This window comes from Capra hircus, chromosome 5 (genome assembly GCF_001704415.2).
Source record: "Capra hircus breed San Clemente chromosome 5, ASM170441v1, whole genome shotgun sequence".
NCBI lineage: Eukaryota > Metazoa > Chordata > Mammalia > Artiodactyla > Bovidae > Capra > Capra hircus.
Genome location: NC_030812.1, coordinates 67,547,366 through 67,564,409, shown reverse-complemented (window position 1 = coordinate 67,564,409; position 17,044 = coordinate 67,547,366). Strand labels below are relative to the sequence as shown.

Genomic DNA, 17,044 nt, shown 5'->3' with positions numbered 1-17,044 from the left:
TGAATACATCTTCCAATTCAGGGGACACAGGTTCAATCCCTGGATGAGGAACTAAGATCCCACATGCCTTGGAGCCACTAAACCTGCTTGCTGCAACTACAAATCCACGCGCTGTAACAAAAGATCCTGCTGGTCGCAGTGAAGATCTCCAGTGCCACAACTAAGACCTGACACAGCCAAACACATTAATTTTAAAAAATACACATCCACAGGATGAATAAAAAGATAAAATTTGTTACATTTTTAAAAAATAAATGCCAGACCTAGACTAGACCCTCAGGAAATAATTGTTCGATGAATGAATCAGTGAATTAATGAATCCTTCTAATAACAATCTTAGAAGAAAACTAGAATAGATTTTGTCCTATTTACTGAAATTTATCAAGGCACAGAAACAGCCAGATGATTTACCAAAGGCCTTAAATCTGTCCCAAAGATACTACTGCTCTAGAGAAAACACACCCTGTCTGAGAGTCACAAATTCTCTTGCTTTCATATCAATACAAAGTCATTTTTTCATAGTAGATCCTTTAGACTCAATTCTAAGAAGAATGGAAAAAAATATACAAGATGCCGGCCTCCTAGGGAGTCTGCAGCACTTTAACATTAAATATTTATGGAATAAACAAAATAGATAAAAGAAGTGCTAAATATTATGTAACATGTAGTTACAGACTCTGTCGTTGTTCAGTTGCTAAGTTGTGTCTGACACTTTGCGACCCCGTAGACTGCAGCATACCAGGTTTCCTTGTCTTTCACTGTCCCAGAGTTTGCTCAAACTCATGTCCATTGAGTCGGTGATGCTATCTAACCATCTCATCCTCTAGTGTTACAGACTCTACTGGTGGCAAAAGAAGTTTGTCTTTGTTTAATGAATCACTTTAGTGGAAAGAGAAGTGGGAGAGGGATGTGAAGTAACAGGATGGCCTCAATATTATAAAAAAACCCAATTACTAAGCAGCTGGTTATACTTGGCGCTGGGGAAGGTGAGGCCCTGCCCCATGAAATGTTTCTGACCTTCCTAGTAGGATGTCTTGGTTGGAACATACACATTTGTTTCTTTATTTTCCTTGACTCTCTGTGTCAGTTTTTGTGCCAAGCACCCCTCCTAGTCTTGAAGGAATGTCTTGTGTAGGAGATGGACGTTATTGTTTGTTGAACAAAGCTTTCCACAAATTGCACTGTGTCGAAGAACTCCAGGTCTTTTGTATTATCCATTAAATGGGAAAGGCCCATCTTCACAAACTGGAACTGCAAGTATTAGTCATGCCTCTACAGAGACTCACAAACCAGGGGTTGGAAGAGAACGAAAGACGAAGCCTTCTGATGGCCCTTAGGGGACAGTGACTGGGGAGACCCAGCAGGCAGACCCCACAATTGCTTCCCCCCACAGTGGCTTCCTGCAGTCTTCAGATGAAGCTCCACCTCACCCCATGAAGCTCCCACAGTCACCCTGCCCCACCTCTCCCCTGCAATTCCCACCACCCCAACCAGCCAGGTGAACGCCCAGCAGTTCCCAGGACACGCTGAGTGTCTTCAGGGCTCCGGGCTTGTGGTTCTCTACCCTTTCTTGTCTTCTTCTGCCCATATTTGGTTACCTGGTGCTCTCCCTTATGGCTCAACAGGGAACTGCACTCTGGGAAGTCTATCCTAAGCCAGAAGTCTGACATGGGTGTCCCCGCACTGTGCTCCCAAAGCCATCAGGCTCCCCTGGGCATTGCTCTCTGCTTATTACAGGTTACCCAGTGCCCTCTCCCCGACTATTCTAAAGAGCCCCGAATGCAGGGGTTGGGTCTTCCAGCAGTGTCCTTGGTGACTAGTGTCCATGTGGGGCACAGCAAGAATTGGTGATGATTGATAAACAACTAAGAATCAGAATGGAGTATCAGAAACCAATCTATGGGAAAGCACATCATTTTGTTCTGCTTGGATTTATCATGTTCATTAAGTAAAAGTTAGCTAAGAAAATGTAAACTATCTTCCTGGGAATGAGTCCCTTACATAACTTTTCACTCCTGAAATTCTCACAACTTTTGGCACAGATATGACAAGACTACATAAAGCTCCCATTTGCAAAACAGAACCTTCTTCTCTTCCTCTTCAAGCTCTCCCCAACTAGAAAGCCCAGTGAGATAACCTCCCAGTTGTACTAACTTGTGCTATGCTAAGTCACTTCAGTCATGTCCAACTATTTGTGACCCTATGGACCGGAGCCTGCCAGGCTCCTCTGTTCATGGGGATTCTCCAGGCAAGTACTAACTTAGACTCTTCTATCATTCTGTTCCTCTCCCTAGAGCCTCCTACAGATCACATCTGAGAATTCAGTTCATCAGGGCAGCCACTCTCCTATACAACCCCAGAAGCTAGTTGTACTTGCCAAAACCAGATATCTACATTCCAGAGATTGAAACAGTTCTTCCAAAACTAAATTCAAGCAGTCTCCTAAAACCAATTCTAGAAATAAATGTCTCCTAGCATAAACAGTTTCTTCAGAAAACTTTCCCAATCAAAATAATTTTATTAGTCAGAAATTCTCTGAAACTCACCTATTATACATTACATTTCAGTAACAGTCTTACAAAGAACCAGAATACATTGTTTGAAAAGTTTTTAACTCTCAAATTTTGGGCACAGTCCTGAATATTCATTGGAAGGACTGATGCTCCAATACTTTGGGCACCTGACATGAAGAACTGACTCATTTGAAAAGACCCTGATGATGGGAATGATTGAAGGCGGGAGGAGAAGGGGATGACAGAGGATGAGATGGTTGGAAGGCATCATCGACTCAATGGATATGAGTTTGAGTAGGTTCCGGGAGTTGGTGATGGACAGGGAAGCCTGGCATACTGCAGTCCATGGGGTTGCAAAGAGTCAGACACAACTGAGCAACTGAACTGAACTGAACTGAAAGGTTTCTCCAATCTCTCGCTTTAGAAAGCTCCTAGAAAGCTCTTAACATTAGTAATTACTCTTCTCTAAGACTTTCACTCAAGATTCTTGCAATACTTAATAAAAATGGTAATCGTTATACTTAAGACATAGGTAAGTGGGTGGTGGTACTAACGTGTAAGAATCACAAGGTTCTAAATTTAAATAATGTCTAGTTGAAGGAAAATGACAAGACTTGTCACAATATGGAAAATACTGTTCATTTACAATAAAATTTGATGGAGTTTTAGGAATATGTTTAAACTAACTTTTGAATTGGATTTTTGTTCTTGCTTGCTAATAAAAGTCAGCCTAAGAAGAACAAAGGATAGGATTTTTCAAGAACTAACATGAAAAAATAACCAATGAGCAAAACTTGAACAATGTAAGCAATAAAATAGGTATCATTATAGTGCTAGACTATAACCTAAAGAAGAAAGTAGTATCCATGAGTCCTATGGATATGAATAAATAATTGAATAAAAAGTAAGTGGGGGTGCTCAGCCGCTCAGCCGTGTCCAACTCTTCTTGACCCCATGGACTGTAGCCTGCCAGGCTCTTCTGTCCGTGGGATTTCCCAGCAAGAATGCTGGAGTGGATTGCCATTTCCTCCTCAGGCGGATCTTCCTGACCCAGGGATCAACCCCAAGTCTCCTGCCTCTCCTGCATTGCAGATGGATTCTTTACCACTGAGTCACCTGGGAAGGCAAATGTGGGAGAAGAGACAAGTATTCTTCAGAGAAGGATTCCAAGCAACACATGTGAAGGAACAAGGGAAGCAGAACATGAGCACTGGAACGCCACAGTACATGCTGCCAGCAAGGTCCAAGGACGAATGCTAAAATCAGTGAGCAAATCTTTAAAAACAGGACATGTTCAGAGTCTCAAAGTGTCCCCCCCAAATAATCATTCCTGTGGGTTTTTCCTTTTCTTTCCCTTTTGCTTTATTTTTTAATTGAAGTATATTTGACCTCTTTTGTAAACTCTGGGGCACAACATAATGACTTGATATGTCTATACATTTCAAAGTGATCACCACGTAAGTCTAGTTACCATCTATCACCATACAAAGCTGCTACGTTATTATGGACTATATTCCCCACACTGTACACTTTATCCCCATGACTCATTTATTTTGTAACTGGAAGTTTATATCTCCTAATCTCCTTCACCTATTCACTCCTTCCCCCATCCTCCCCTCTGGCAAGCAGCTGTTTGCATGACTGTTTCTGTTAGTCACTCATTTTGTTTTTTAAATTCCACGTATAAGTGAAATCATACAGTATTGTCTTTCTCTGACTTATTTCACTTAACATAAATAAGTTCATCCATGTTGTCACAAATGGTAAGATTTCATTTTTTTATGGCAAGTAATACATAATGCTTCTTAAAAATTCCTTGACACTCTTTTCTCCAGGTTGAGTTTAATTCCCCTTCTCCTTTGAGTGTGGTCAAACTTCCCTGTTGGCTCAGACGGTAAAGCGTCTGCCTACGATGTGGGAGACCCATGTTCGATCCCTGGGTCGGGAAGATCCTCTGGAGAAGGTAATGGCAACCCACTCCAGTACTCTTGCTGGAAAATCCCATGGATGGAGGAGCCTGGTAGTCTACAGTCCATGAGGTCACAGAGAATCGGACACGACTGAGCAACTAAACTTTCACTTTCTTTTATTGAGTGTGGTCTAAACATCTGACTCACTTATAAGGAAGAGAGGATGGAGACAGAACACAAGACACCTCACAGTGGAGAAACCTGACAGCTGCTCCTATCCAAGTGATCATAGTTAATATCACCAATAACAGATTATGTTGAAATCGTAAGATATTATGATGTGCTAAAGGGGGCTCTTCATCTCTGTGGTATTCCCCTCAGATTTATAACCCCTATCCATAAGAAAACATCAGGAAATCCACACTGAGAAAGTACTTAAAATATGTAGGCTTCAAAAGACTCAAGTCATGAAAAATAAGGAAATTCTGAGAAAACACCAGGAAGAGGAGACTCGGGATGAGAAATGCAGCAGAATGCAGGGGAACCTGGGGACTTCCTGGTGGTCTGCGGCTATGGCTCCGTGCTTCCAAGGCAGGAGGCCTGGGAATGCAGGGGAACCTGGGGACTTCCTGGTGGTCTGCGGCTATGGCTCCGTGCTTCCAAGGCAGGAGGCCTGGGAATGCAGGGGAATCTGGGGACTTCCTGGTGGTCTGCGGCTATGGCTCCGTGCTTCCAAGGCAGGAGGCCTGGGAATGCAGGGGAATCTGGGGACTTCCTGGTGGTCTGCGGCTATGGCTCCGCGCTTCCAAGGCAGGAGGCCTGGGAATGCAGGGGAATCTGGGGACTTCCTGGTGGTCTGCGGCTGTGGCTCCGTGCTTCCAAGGCTGGAGGCCTGGGTCCCATTCCTGGGCAGGGGACTAGATCCCGCATGCCACAACCTAGATCTGGTGCGACCAAACAAAGAATTTAAAAAAAAAAAAAGAAAGAATGCAGTGGCATTTCAGGCTGGATCCTGAACAGAAAAAGGATGCTAACAGAGCAGCTAATGGAATCCAGTGAGAGCCTATAGTTTAGTTTATAGCATTACACCAATGTTTAATTTCTCAGCTTTGACGAATATACTACGCTTATGTAAGATGTTAACATTAAGAAAGGCTAGAGAATGGCATTTAAGAACTTTCTGTACCACCCTTACACTCCTCTTTAAATCTAAATTTGTTTCAAAATTAAAAGGTTTCTAAAGTTAATCTATCTGTTATCTCTATGGGATAAACATGATATTTCACCTAAATACCATTATGGATGTGTGGATATGGGACAGAAGTACATATACCATAATCATTTCTCAGTGGTTCTAATCTTCAGATTCTTTTTTTCCAAATCCACTTGAAGTCCCTATGATAGTTGTATGGAATACATAAGGTAATGATTTTCTTGTGAAAGATTTTGTTCTTTTCATAGCAATCCATTTATACATTATTATTTTTATACTGATATATTGTATCTACATATCATAACATGTGACTTATTTGAAAGTGTTCTTCCAAAAAATAATGAAGAAACCCAGGTAAAGAGGGATAAAAATGTTTTAATTGTCGAAATACAATTGAGTGATTTACACTGCAGTATTAAGTGGATACACAAGGTCGTTATCAAATTAAGAACTTTCCAAATATCCCACTAACCATCCCGGTGACAAGTCCTTGAAAATAGTACAGGATTAACATGATAAGATGCTTTGATCACACACAGGTAGAATGGGAGACTTGATGGCTATGAAGTACTAAGCCTTTAATTAAAGAAAAGAGGAAGTTAATCGAAATGTACGTACGGCATGCAAACCTCAGCAGCTGAAGTATTGCCATGTAATGCGTTGTTCCCAATAAAGAAACTCCTCTGATATTTAAATAGAGCTGAAAACCAATAGTAAAAAAGGGAAAGAGATAGCAGGAAGTATCAATTTAATCAATTTTACAGCTAAAAATCAACATGAAGTAGAAATAGTGAAAAATAACAGACAAATATATTACTTTGGGTAACTCATTGATAGTGCCTTATTATTTTAAGTTATAAATAGATGAAGGATTTTAATTTATAAAAACTATCAAAAAAGCATCAGTGAAAAGACATGGTCTTTATGAGCTGTGGGAATGTTCAGGTGAGAACCCAGAGGGGACGGGACCAGCTGGGCAAGAACCCTTCATAAGTTTGTCTTCTGCAGGTGGATCACAGAAAGTTCCATACCCAAGCATGTTGTTTAACCAATTCCTTTCTAGTACCACAACATTCAGTATATACCCATGGTTTCAACTATCAACTAAGAATTTGGGGGGAGGGGTGGCGACTGTTTAGAATTTCCTTGGAAATGTCTGTGCGCGTTACAAAATCCCATGAAGGAAAAATTTCATCCAGATCTTGATGAACAGGCTATGAGGGTGATAAACAAAAAAAGGGGAAAGAGTTATTAGGAAGCATGAAAGGCAACACTTAGATAAAAATACATCAGCATTAAGCCTGCAAATTATTTACTGATTTTCTTTTCAGTAATACACACATTCAACATCCATTTAACATCAATATGAGAATGAAAATGTGGCCCGCATAGGCTGAAGCACTCATGACACTTACATAGAGACAAAGGTGGATGGAGAAAGAGACTTCTCAACTTACAATTAAATTGTTGGTTGGTCAAAAAGTTCATTTGAGTTTTTTCACAACATCTTATGAATCGAACTTTTTGGCCAACCCAATACACCAATGAGATGATGCCCAAACCTAGTTACCCACCAACAGCACAAAGATACAGATTGTTCAGCCACAACCCCGTTCCTTTCCTGCTCAGTCAGACCCTCCTGGGAGGGCGCGAGCTGTCTACATTATCTCCCTGGGGATCTGATGTAGCGAGCCCATCCACTGGCATTTGAGAACCATTACTGCACTGGCAGCACTCCATGCATCTACACGGGCAACACTTCCACCCTTGGGTCACCTGTAGAAGAAACTACACATCTGGAGATACAGCAGATTTTAAGAGACTCTGAACGTGAAAGTGTCAGTCACTCAGTCGTGTCCAAACCTCTTTGCGACCCATGGACTGTAGCCCACCAGATTCCTCTGCCCTTGAAATTCTCTAGGCAAGAATACTGGAGGGAGTTGCCAGTTCCTTCTTCAGGGGATCTTCCCAACCAAGGGACTGAACCTGGGTCTCCTGCATTGCAGGCAAATTCTTTACGATTTGAGCCACTAGCTTCACAAAGTAACCAATTCGACTGTGAACTTGGGTCACTAAGATTTTACACATATGTTGTTCAGTCGCTCAGTTGTGTCTGACTTTGGCAATCCCATGGACTGGGGGATGTCAGGCTTCCCTGTCCTTCACCATCTCCCGGAGCTTGCTCAAACTCATGTGCATCGAGTCGGTGATGCCATCCAACCATCTCATCCTCTGTCGTCCCCTTCTCCTCCTGCCTTCAGTCTTTCCCAGCATCAGTCTTTTCCAATGAATCAGCTCTTCACGTCAAGTGGCCATAGTACTGGAGCTTCAATTTCAGCTTAAGTCCTTCTAGTGAATATTCAGGGCTGATTTCATTTAGGATGGATTGGTATCACTTCCTTGCAGTCCAAAAGACTCTCAAGAGTCTTCTCCAAAATGATAGTTCAAAAGCACCAATTATTCGGTGCTCAACCTTTTTATAGTCCAACTCTTACATCCATACATGACTACTGGAAAAACCATAGCTTTGACTAGATGGACCTTTGATGGCAAAGTAATGTCTGCTTTTAATATGCTGTCTAGGTTGTTCATAGCTTTTCTTCCAAGAAGCAAGCACCTTTTAATTTTGTGGCTTCAGTCACCATCTGCAGTGATTTTGGAGCCCAAGAAAATAAAGTCTGTCACTGTTTCCATTGTTTCTCCATCTATTTGCCATGAAGTGATGGGACTGGATGCCATGATCATTGTTTTTTGAACGGTGTTTTAAGCCAGCTTTTTCTCTCTCCTCTTTCACCTTCATCAAGAGGCTCTTTAGTTCCTCTTCGCTTTCTGCCCTAAGGATGGTATCATCTGCATATCTGAGGTTATTGATATTTCTCTCAGCAATCTTGATTCCAGGGTGTGCTTCATCCAGCCTGGCATTTGATATAATGTACTCTGCATAGTAATGCTCAAAATTCTCCAAGCCAGGCTTCAACAGCATGTGAACCGTGAACTTTCAGATCTTCAAGCCGGTTTCAGAAAAGGCAAAGGAACCAGAGATCAAATTGCCACCATCTGCTGGATCATTGAAAAAGCAAAAGAGTTCTAGAAAAACACCTATTTCTGCTTTATTGACTATGCCAAAGCCTTTGTGTGGATTACAACAAACTGTGGAAAATTCTTAAAGAGATGAGAATACCAGACTACCTGACCTGCCTCTTGAGAAATCTGTATGCAGGTCAGGGAGCAACAGTTAGAACTGGACATGGAACAACAGACTGGTTCCAAATAGGAAAAGGAGTACGTTGAGGCTGAATATTGTCACCCTGCTTATTTAACTTATATGCAGAGTACATCATGAGAAACACTGGGCTGGATGAAGCACAGGCTGGAATCAAGATTGCCGGGAGAAATATCAATAACCTCAGATATGCAGATGACACCATCCTTATGGCAGAAAGCAAAGAACTAAAGAGCCTCTTGATGACAGTGAAAGAAGAGAGTGAAAAAGTTGGCTTAAAGCTCAACATTCAGAAAATGAAGATCATGGCATCCAGGCCCATCACTTCATGGCAAATAGATGGGGAAACAGTGGAAACAGCGGCAGACTTTATTTTTTGGGCTCCAAAATCACTGCAGATGCTGACTGCAGCCATGAAATTAAAAGACATTTACTCCTTGGAAGAAAAGTTTTGACCAACCTAGACAGCATATTAAAAAGCAGAGACATTACTTTGCCAACAAAGGTCCATCTAGTCAAGGCTATGGATTTTCCAGTAGTCATGTATGGATGTGAGAGTTAGACTATAAAGAAGGTTGAGCTCCAAAGAATTGATGCTTTTTAAGTGTGGTGTTGGAGAAGACTCTTGAGAGTCCCTTGGACTGCAAGGAGATCCAACCAGTCCATCCTGAAGGAAATCAGTCCTGAATAGTCATTGAAAGGACTGATGCTGAAGCTGAAACTCCAATACTTTGGCCACCTGATGTGAAGAACTGACTCATTTGAAAAGACCCTGATGCTGGGAAAGACTGATGGCAGGAGGAGAAGGGGACGACAGAGGATGAGATGGTTGGATGGCATCACTGATGCAATGGACATGAGTTTGAGTAAACTCCGGGAGTTGGTGATGGACAGGGAGGCCTGGCGTGCTGCAGTCCATAGGGTCACAAAGAGTCAGACATGACTGAGCGACTGAACCAAACTCTGCATAGACGTTAAATAAGCACAGTGATAGGGTACAGCCTGATGTACTCCTTTCCCAATTTGGAACCAGTTCTTTGTTCCATGTCCGGTTCTAACTGTTGCTTCTTGACCTGCATACAGGTTTCTCAGGAGGAAGGTAAGGTGGTCTGTCGACCACCTTTAAGAATTTTCCACAGTTCATTGTGATCCACACAGTCAAACGCTAAAGTATAGTCAAGGAAGCAGAAGTAGATGTTTTTCTGGAAATCTCTTGCTTTTTCTGTGATCCAATGGATGTTGGCAATTTGATCCTCTGGTTTAGGTCAAAAAACAAAAGTATCTCCAATCTCTTCCATAAAACGTCTCTTCTCATCAGCATTTCTGCCCAATAATTTAAGCTCGGACGCCATATATTCTGACGCCTCATGATAAGTACTACTGAGGATGCTGAACTATTGAGTAAACAGACAGCCTTTCAATGTAGAAATTTTCTCAGATAATTGAGAAGAGGCGAATTGATTGTTCGCCAGTAGAGTTAAAGAATGAGGAAAGTTGAAAGGAGAGAGGGATGGCAATAAAATAGTGCCTGTTTTCATACCGATAGCCACGAGCTGGGAAATATTTGAGCTCACCGTCTAACTTTGGCTGATGTTGGCTGATTCATCAGCAGTGTGGCTCCACTGTTATCAGGAAATTTCAGATCCACATACAAAGCTTCCACAATCATCTTGTCTAACTCTCACGTGTGAAAACTGAAATTGGGTGAAGCTGGGAGAAAGCGAGGGATTCATCTAAGATCCTGTGTTAACACAGACCTGCCAAGTCTCCTGATCTCTGTCTACACAGCACTGCTTCCCACTCTATTCAGACACTTTCTGAAATATACCCTGTTTTCAGGAGGGTAAACACTAATGTATGCTTATTTTCAACTAGATTATCTTTTCTATTTGATGCAGATAATACAAAAAAATACAGTCACATCAGAAAAAAGCAGCAGGGAACTTAGAAATCTACATGAGATTTAGAACTCTTAAAAATACTAGTAACAAAATCTCCAGCAAGTTCTTAAAGAGAAACTCAACACCCTAATACGGATATGAGCACTAGGGAATAATGCTCCATAATGTTGTAGCCTTGATGAGAAAGTCTTTGAAGAAGCTGCCTAATATTGTTGTATTTCTTATCCCAAAGAAACCAGTTAAAGCTTCCATGTCCCTTTCCTCCAACAGAAAAGCTTATTTGTCTCCATTTGTGAGCTTATTCTGCATCCCATATCATCCCAGACACCAGTACCCATACTGGCTCTGAGCAAGAAGTTGGTTCAACATCAAATCAGTCTTGCTTCTGGTCTACCAAGGGCTGGATTCTGGTTACAAAAAAGGATGACGGTACAATGACGACGATGATGGTGATGACAGTGACAATTACAGCAGAAGGCACCATTGACTTTATATTTAATCCTAACAAGACCCCTTCAAGATAAATATCAGGGGAAGTAACTTGCCAGGCTAGTAACAGAAAGAGCCTGAATTCAAATCCAAGGCTGTCTGACTCCCAAAAGAGAACGGGCTATCTCAGGAGACAGAGCATTCCCGATCATCGGATGTTCGGCAAGACTGAAGACAGGCAAGATCTAAGCATTGCGTGCATTGTGGGCCAGGTGAACTGAAACCCTTTGGCTCTGTGGTTCCTCAGTATCTTTTAGAGTATCTGGTACCCAGAGGGTAATGAAAGCAATTTTCCCTGTATGCTTGTTCTTATTAATCATATCAATATAATTCTAACTCCACACTCTTCACCAGGTCAACAGTGCTTCACCTTTTAAACTTGGTCTGTAATTTTACTATTCCTTCCTGCAAAACTGCATCTTTGCACACTGATGACTACCTATCTCTATTGGAGTTTTGGTACTGATAAATCTTCTCTCTGTATATCAAGTACCCCTGGCTATTGCCAAACATTTAATATTGATCAGAATCTAATTCCCAGCCTCTCTAGTCTTTCCTTGTCTATCATTTTCAAGGTCATAGCCCCTCAAAGATTTTGGCAATGAAGAGTGAAACCTCAGTAAGTCTAGGCAAACATGTAGCTTGTTCTTATCTGATGAATTAAGTTGTAGTTGAAAAAAATTAAGTGAAAAAAGGTAACTGCAGAGAAAATCAATCTAATCATTAAAGACTTCTTTACAATAAAACATATTTGATACCACAGATTTAACTGAAAGATGAGATCCCTCCTAATCTTATACAGAGCATTATTAATATCTACAGTTCATTCATCAAAGTTAAATATACAGAATTATTTAGAAAAATATACAGTACCTCTTGATTATTGAATCATATTTTTTCTTCTAATCTTAAAAAAGAAAATTAAGAAAAGTTAAATATTCAGCTATAAAGAACATATTCCAGTTACCCATAGAACTACAAATAGCTGGGATATATACATATTTGCTAGTCTAAATCATCAAGTAGAGAAAAAGCAATGAGGAACAAATAACCATGGTGTGTTAAAAATAATATAATATTTTATTACATTTGTGTACAAATTAAATTACATGTTATATCTATATAATTATATGTGTACATATCAATAGTTCTTTAAAAAACCATATATCAGACAACTGTACAGTGATTAGTAAATCAGCATTCTTTACAAGCCACATTAAAACTTCACTTTAGCAAGAAGCTATCTACAAGGTTGCAATCATACCTAGTATCAAAAGGACTTCATTAGCCCCACAATTACTAACTAGTAAAACTCAGAAAAAGGAGCCTCCACTTCATTTTGTTATACAAAAGGCAGTTAATTTTCTTCTAATCACCAGGCTACTTACCAGTTACATTTATAAGGTATTACAAGAATTCACCTTTATGTTCTGCAAAAATTCCATAAATTTACTGAAACATTTGCTTTCACACTGATCATCACTGAAATTAATATGAAATTTAAAATATCCATGTATCAACCACAGACAGAAGCTAACTGTTGCTCTGGAATTATTCTCATAGTGTGGGTGGCAGTTTCAACAAATGATTACAATGAGCACGTATGGGTTTTTGTTGTTACTATTGTTGTTTGATTTTTTTTCAGGCCATGCCTGGTGGCATGTGGGATCTTAGTTCCATAACTAGGGATTGAACCCATGCCCTCTGCAGTGGAAGCTTGAAGTCTCAACCCTGAACTGCCAAGGAAGTCCCAAATATGGTTCTTATACATGGTTCACTGAAACTCAGTAATATTTAGGGTGAGCCAGGCAAGTGGAAATATCAATTTCACTTTTTTTTTTCCACAAAACAAAAAATCAAGCATGTAGAAACAATAAATATCGCAGAGTTTTACTTACTTTTCTGCACAGTCTTTGTCTGATTGGACACCATATTGACAGCTTCAGATGGCAGACCAACATACACTCCTCCATAGTTTCTTGATGAAAAAGAAGCAGAGAGAGAAAAGTCAGACCAAACTACATGATTACGATACATTTGCAGGGAGTGGTAATATCATGGGAACTTTCAAACAATTATAGAATTATTAAACTAATTTATGACTTTTCAAAAGTAGAATTCAGAATACTACCGTCCTTGGAAGATAATTGTTTTTCTTTGTTTAAATAAAAGCTACATATAAAAAAAGAAAGCTATAGTCTTTAGATATTTTACTTGCAATGAGAAAGAAGGAGTTGGGATTTTTTTAGAATTCAGTGGAGTAATAAATATCAGTGGCGTGACATGTTACAGTTAATCAGTCAACATTTATCAAGAATTCACCTAATGTGGTAGTAGGTGCTATGAACACACAAAAACACTTTACGTGTAGGTAGATATAAAGAGAGGAAAAACAGAGAGGTAAGGAGTAATGAGAGTAAAGTGTAGTTAATCAGAGGATGGAAGGGTGGAGAAGGCAGAGGAAATGAAGAGATGTCATGCAATTTGAGAGAACAGCTTATCCAAAGTCCACAAGTAGAAACAAGCACAGGCTGTGTGCACAGGACAAACCACGCTTGTTTGGAAGAAGCAAAGATAATGAAGAACTCTGGGCAAGATCTTTCTCACACTGCATGCTCCCACCTGTATTCTCTGTGCCAAAAGTTTTCCTGGAGGAATCAGTATTATCGGCAATGTGTTACCCAGGCATCAATTAAATTTGTGAGTTAAATTAATTTGTGTTAAACTAAACCCATGAGGTGTGGCCAAAATTATTCAAATTAAAGGCAGCTTCAACACTAAACATACCTCCTCTTGTCATCTTCTGTTATCGATTCTTCTGTTCTAAAAGATCAAAAACATTTGATATGAGCCGTTTGGTTACACAGAGACTTCATTTTTGGTTCTGAGCAAAAGGGGACTGACGAGTTAAAGACAGTTTTGTTTCTTTCAAGTTCTTCCATTAAGTATTTCAGTAACACAGTATGCTGTTTTTACTTCTACAGAGAAAGGAAGTGGAGATTTGGAATTTATCTGCTGAACACTGGACATACACACAGAAAATACACCCATAGAGGGCAAAAACCACCCTGTGATCTAATTTGTCCAAATTGAGCCCATAATCTAAATTCACCAGCTAATGATCAACCTCATTTACCTCTTGATAAAGTTGGATCATTTTTTAATTCAAAGGTGTCAAAGTCATACTGTAGTAGACCCAGTGCTATGCTTACTGAAGTGGCATAACACTTTTAGGTGCTATTTACAACTTTTAATTAAAATGGATTTATAACCCGTCAGTATAGATACTAGGAAAATGATGATGACAAACTTGTTCAAGATTATCAGAACCATTTACTCCAGTTCTGAATGGCCAGCATTATCGTGAAACTGTTTTTGAAGCTGTAACTCGCAGATATGGACATATAGAATGCCTCATTTTTTGCTACAGATATTCTTTTCCTATCCAGTGACGTGTGTATTTTAACTCTTTCCCCTTTTGTGTGATTCAGCTCAAGGGTATACTCAATGTTTTAAAATATATTTAACTTCCCCAAATGTAAGAAAATAGTGAATTATTTTTAATCTATTACCTCATAAATTATTCAATGCCTTAAAGCCCAACTTGCATTCTCTGTATAAAATTAATCAATATCTTATGCATCTAATTTACATGAAATGATAATGTAGCTGCCATATTTATTGGGTAATAAATTAAGCTTCAGATATATTATTAAATCTTTTAAAATACCATTTATAAAGACTTACCAGAGAGCCATTTCTTAAACCTTCAAGTAAGTTATAATTCCTGCCTTTATCTACATGCTCCCTTCATTCCACAAGTGATTATTCTATGATACAAAGACTGGAGACTAAAGACTACATGGGTAAAAACAGCATCATCAACAAGTCCTTCCCGTGTGTCAGATTCCACATTCCAGACATTCCATAAGCACCAGTGTGACTTGTCCCAGCAGTCCTGAGGAAATAGCTTCAGAGAGCCAGGTAATGAGCAAATATGCAAGTTCAACAAGACCGACACTGAAACCCCACCCATCTGACACCAAAGCCACATTCCACATCCAATTCACCGCTCTGCCTCTCAAACAGGAAGATGTTAAAGTGAAAAACACTTCCTGCGACAAACCAACGTGGTGGCTTCCCCTAGAGTGGGCGCTGCCTCCACACCACTCTTTGCAAAAGCTTTGAGCCTCATCCCTGTCTGTGTAACTGCACCAGGCACTTTGGTCCTGACTCTATTATTTCCTTTAATTCTCATCACAATCCTGAAAAATGGGGATTTGTTGTTGTTGCTGTTGTTCAGTCGATCAGTCGTTTTCAACTCTTTGCGACACCATGGACAGTAACCCACCAGGCTCCTCTGTCCATAGGATCTCCCAGACAAGGATCCTGGAGTGGATTGCCATTTCCTTCTCCAGGGAATCTTCCTGACCCTGGGATTGAACCCGCCTCTCCTGCATTAGCAGGCAGATTCTTTACTACTGAGCCACCCAGGAAGCCCAAAATGAGGATTAGTCACATTTAAAAATGAAAAACTGAGACTCTGAAAGGTGGAGTACTATACCCAAGGTTACCTGGCCAAGTAATAGAGCCAGAATTCAAAACAAAGGTTGCTGTACAATAGAAACTAATACAACATGGTAAAGCAACTATGTTGTTTTGTTGTTATTGTTCAGTCACCCAGGCATGTCTGACTCTTTGCAACCCCATGGACTGCAGCACTCCAGGCCTCCGTCCCTCACCATCTCCCAAAGTTTGCCCAAGTTCATGTCCATTGCTTCAGTGATGCCATCTAGTCACCTCATCCTCTGACACCCTCTTCTCCTTCTGTCCTCAATTTTTCTCAGCATCAGAGACTTTTCCAAAGAGTCAGCTGTTTGCATCAGATGACCAAAATACTGGAATTTCAGCTTCAGCATCAATCCTTCCAACAAGTATTCAGGGTTGATTTCCCTTAAGATTCACTAGGTATTGATACTCCAATAAAAATCTGTGTATGTGTGTGTGATTTTTGTGTGTGTGATTCCAGCTCCTGCTTCATAAACTGTGAGCCCATGATAATTTGTATCAGAGAAACACCTCTATCTCCCAAGCTGGATCTCTCTGATTTTATCATCCCATTTATAAGAGGGAACCAAGGTGGCAGAGGGGTCTTAGTCAATGTTTCATTAGCATTAGACCTAAGCCTCTATGCTGTCAGGGGCAAGCAATCTTTTACAACTTGTTAAGTGGCTACATACTCATTTTATGAGTCATGTATTGAAGTTTTCTCGGTAGAAAACCTCTCCAGATCAGCAGTTACATTAGACTGCATTCATCTGAACAACCAGGTCCAAATCAAAGTTAAATCAAAAAATAGTGGCTGGTCTAAACCAAATTTCCTGTGGACAGAGAGGGCCAAGCCACTTCTGGATGCCTGAGAGCCAAGTGCTGCCCTGTCCTGTTAAAGAGGACAGCAGCCTCTTAGCTATGGTGACGTGGTTCTGCCCCGCCTGCACTGGCTGTAGCCTTCAGAAAAAAGAAATGGTTCATCAAGCAGCAATAAACATTCCTGGTAAGAGGAAGATCTAGAGACGTTAAGCATCTAAAAAAAGTACACCTTTGTTGTGAAGACCAGCTTCTTTTGAAAGGGCCTTTCTTGTTGATGAAAAGTGGACATTATCTCAGGGAAGTTCAAAACAACTGGGGCGATAAATTTATCTGACTGCTAAACAACTTAGCAAGAAACTTTAGTCTTCAGAATTCTAACACCTGGGAAGATTGACAAGTTTGGGATAGTGCCTTGGCTGTCCAAA

At 40.4% G+C, this 17,044-nt stretch overlaps 1 protein-coding gene across 5 annotated transcripts in view; it reads right to left on the bottom strand.

Moving 5' to 3' along the window:
- Nucleotides 5,992-17,044, bottom strand: part of C5H12orf75 (chromosome 5 C12orf75 homolog) — a 45,362-nt gene continuing 34,309 nt past the window's right edge. The window contains exons 3-7 of one of the 5 annotated variants that reach the window (XR_001918081.1): nucleotides 14,037-14,072; nucleotides 13,148-13,227; nucleotides 12,123-12,156; nucleotides 10,434-10,569; nucleotides 5,992-6,850 (exon numbers count right to left, since the gene is read on the bottom strand). Coding sequence is in view for 3 of the 5 variants with exons in the window: in XM_018048207.1 (XP_017903696.1) it covers nucleotides 6,828-6,850; nucleotides 13,148-13,227; nucleotides 14,037-14,072 (139 nt within the window). In the remaining 2 variants the exon portion in view is untranslated. The remainder of the gene's footprint in view (nucleotides 6,851-10,433; nucleotides 10,570-12,122; nucleotides 12,157-13,147; nucleotides 13,228-14,036; nucleotides 14,073-17,044) is intronic. The other 4 variants (XR_001918080.1, XM_018048209.1, XM_018048208.1 and 1 more) reach the window with 4 other exon arrangements.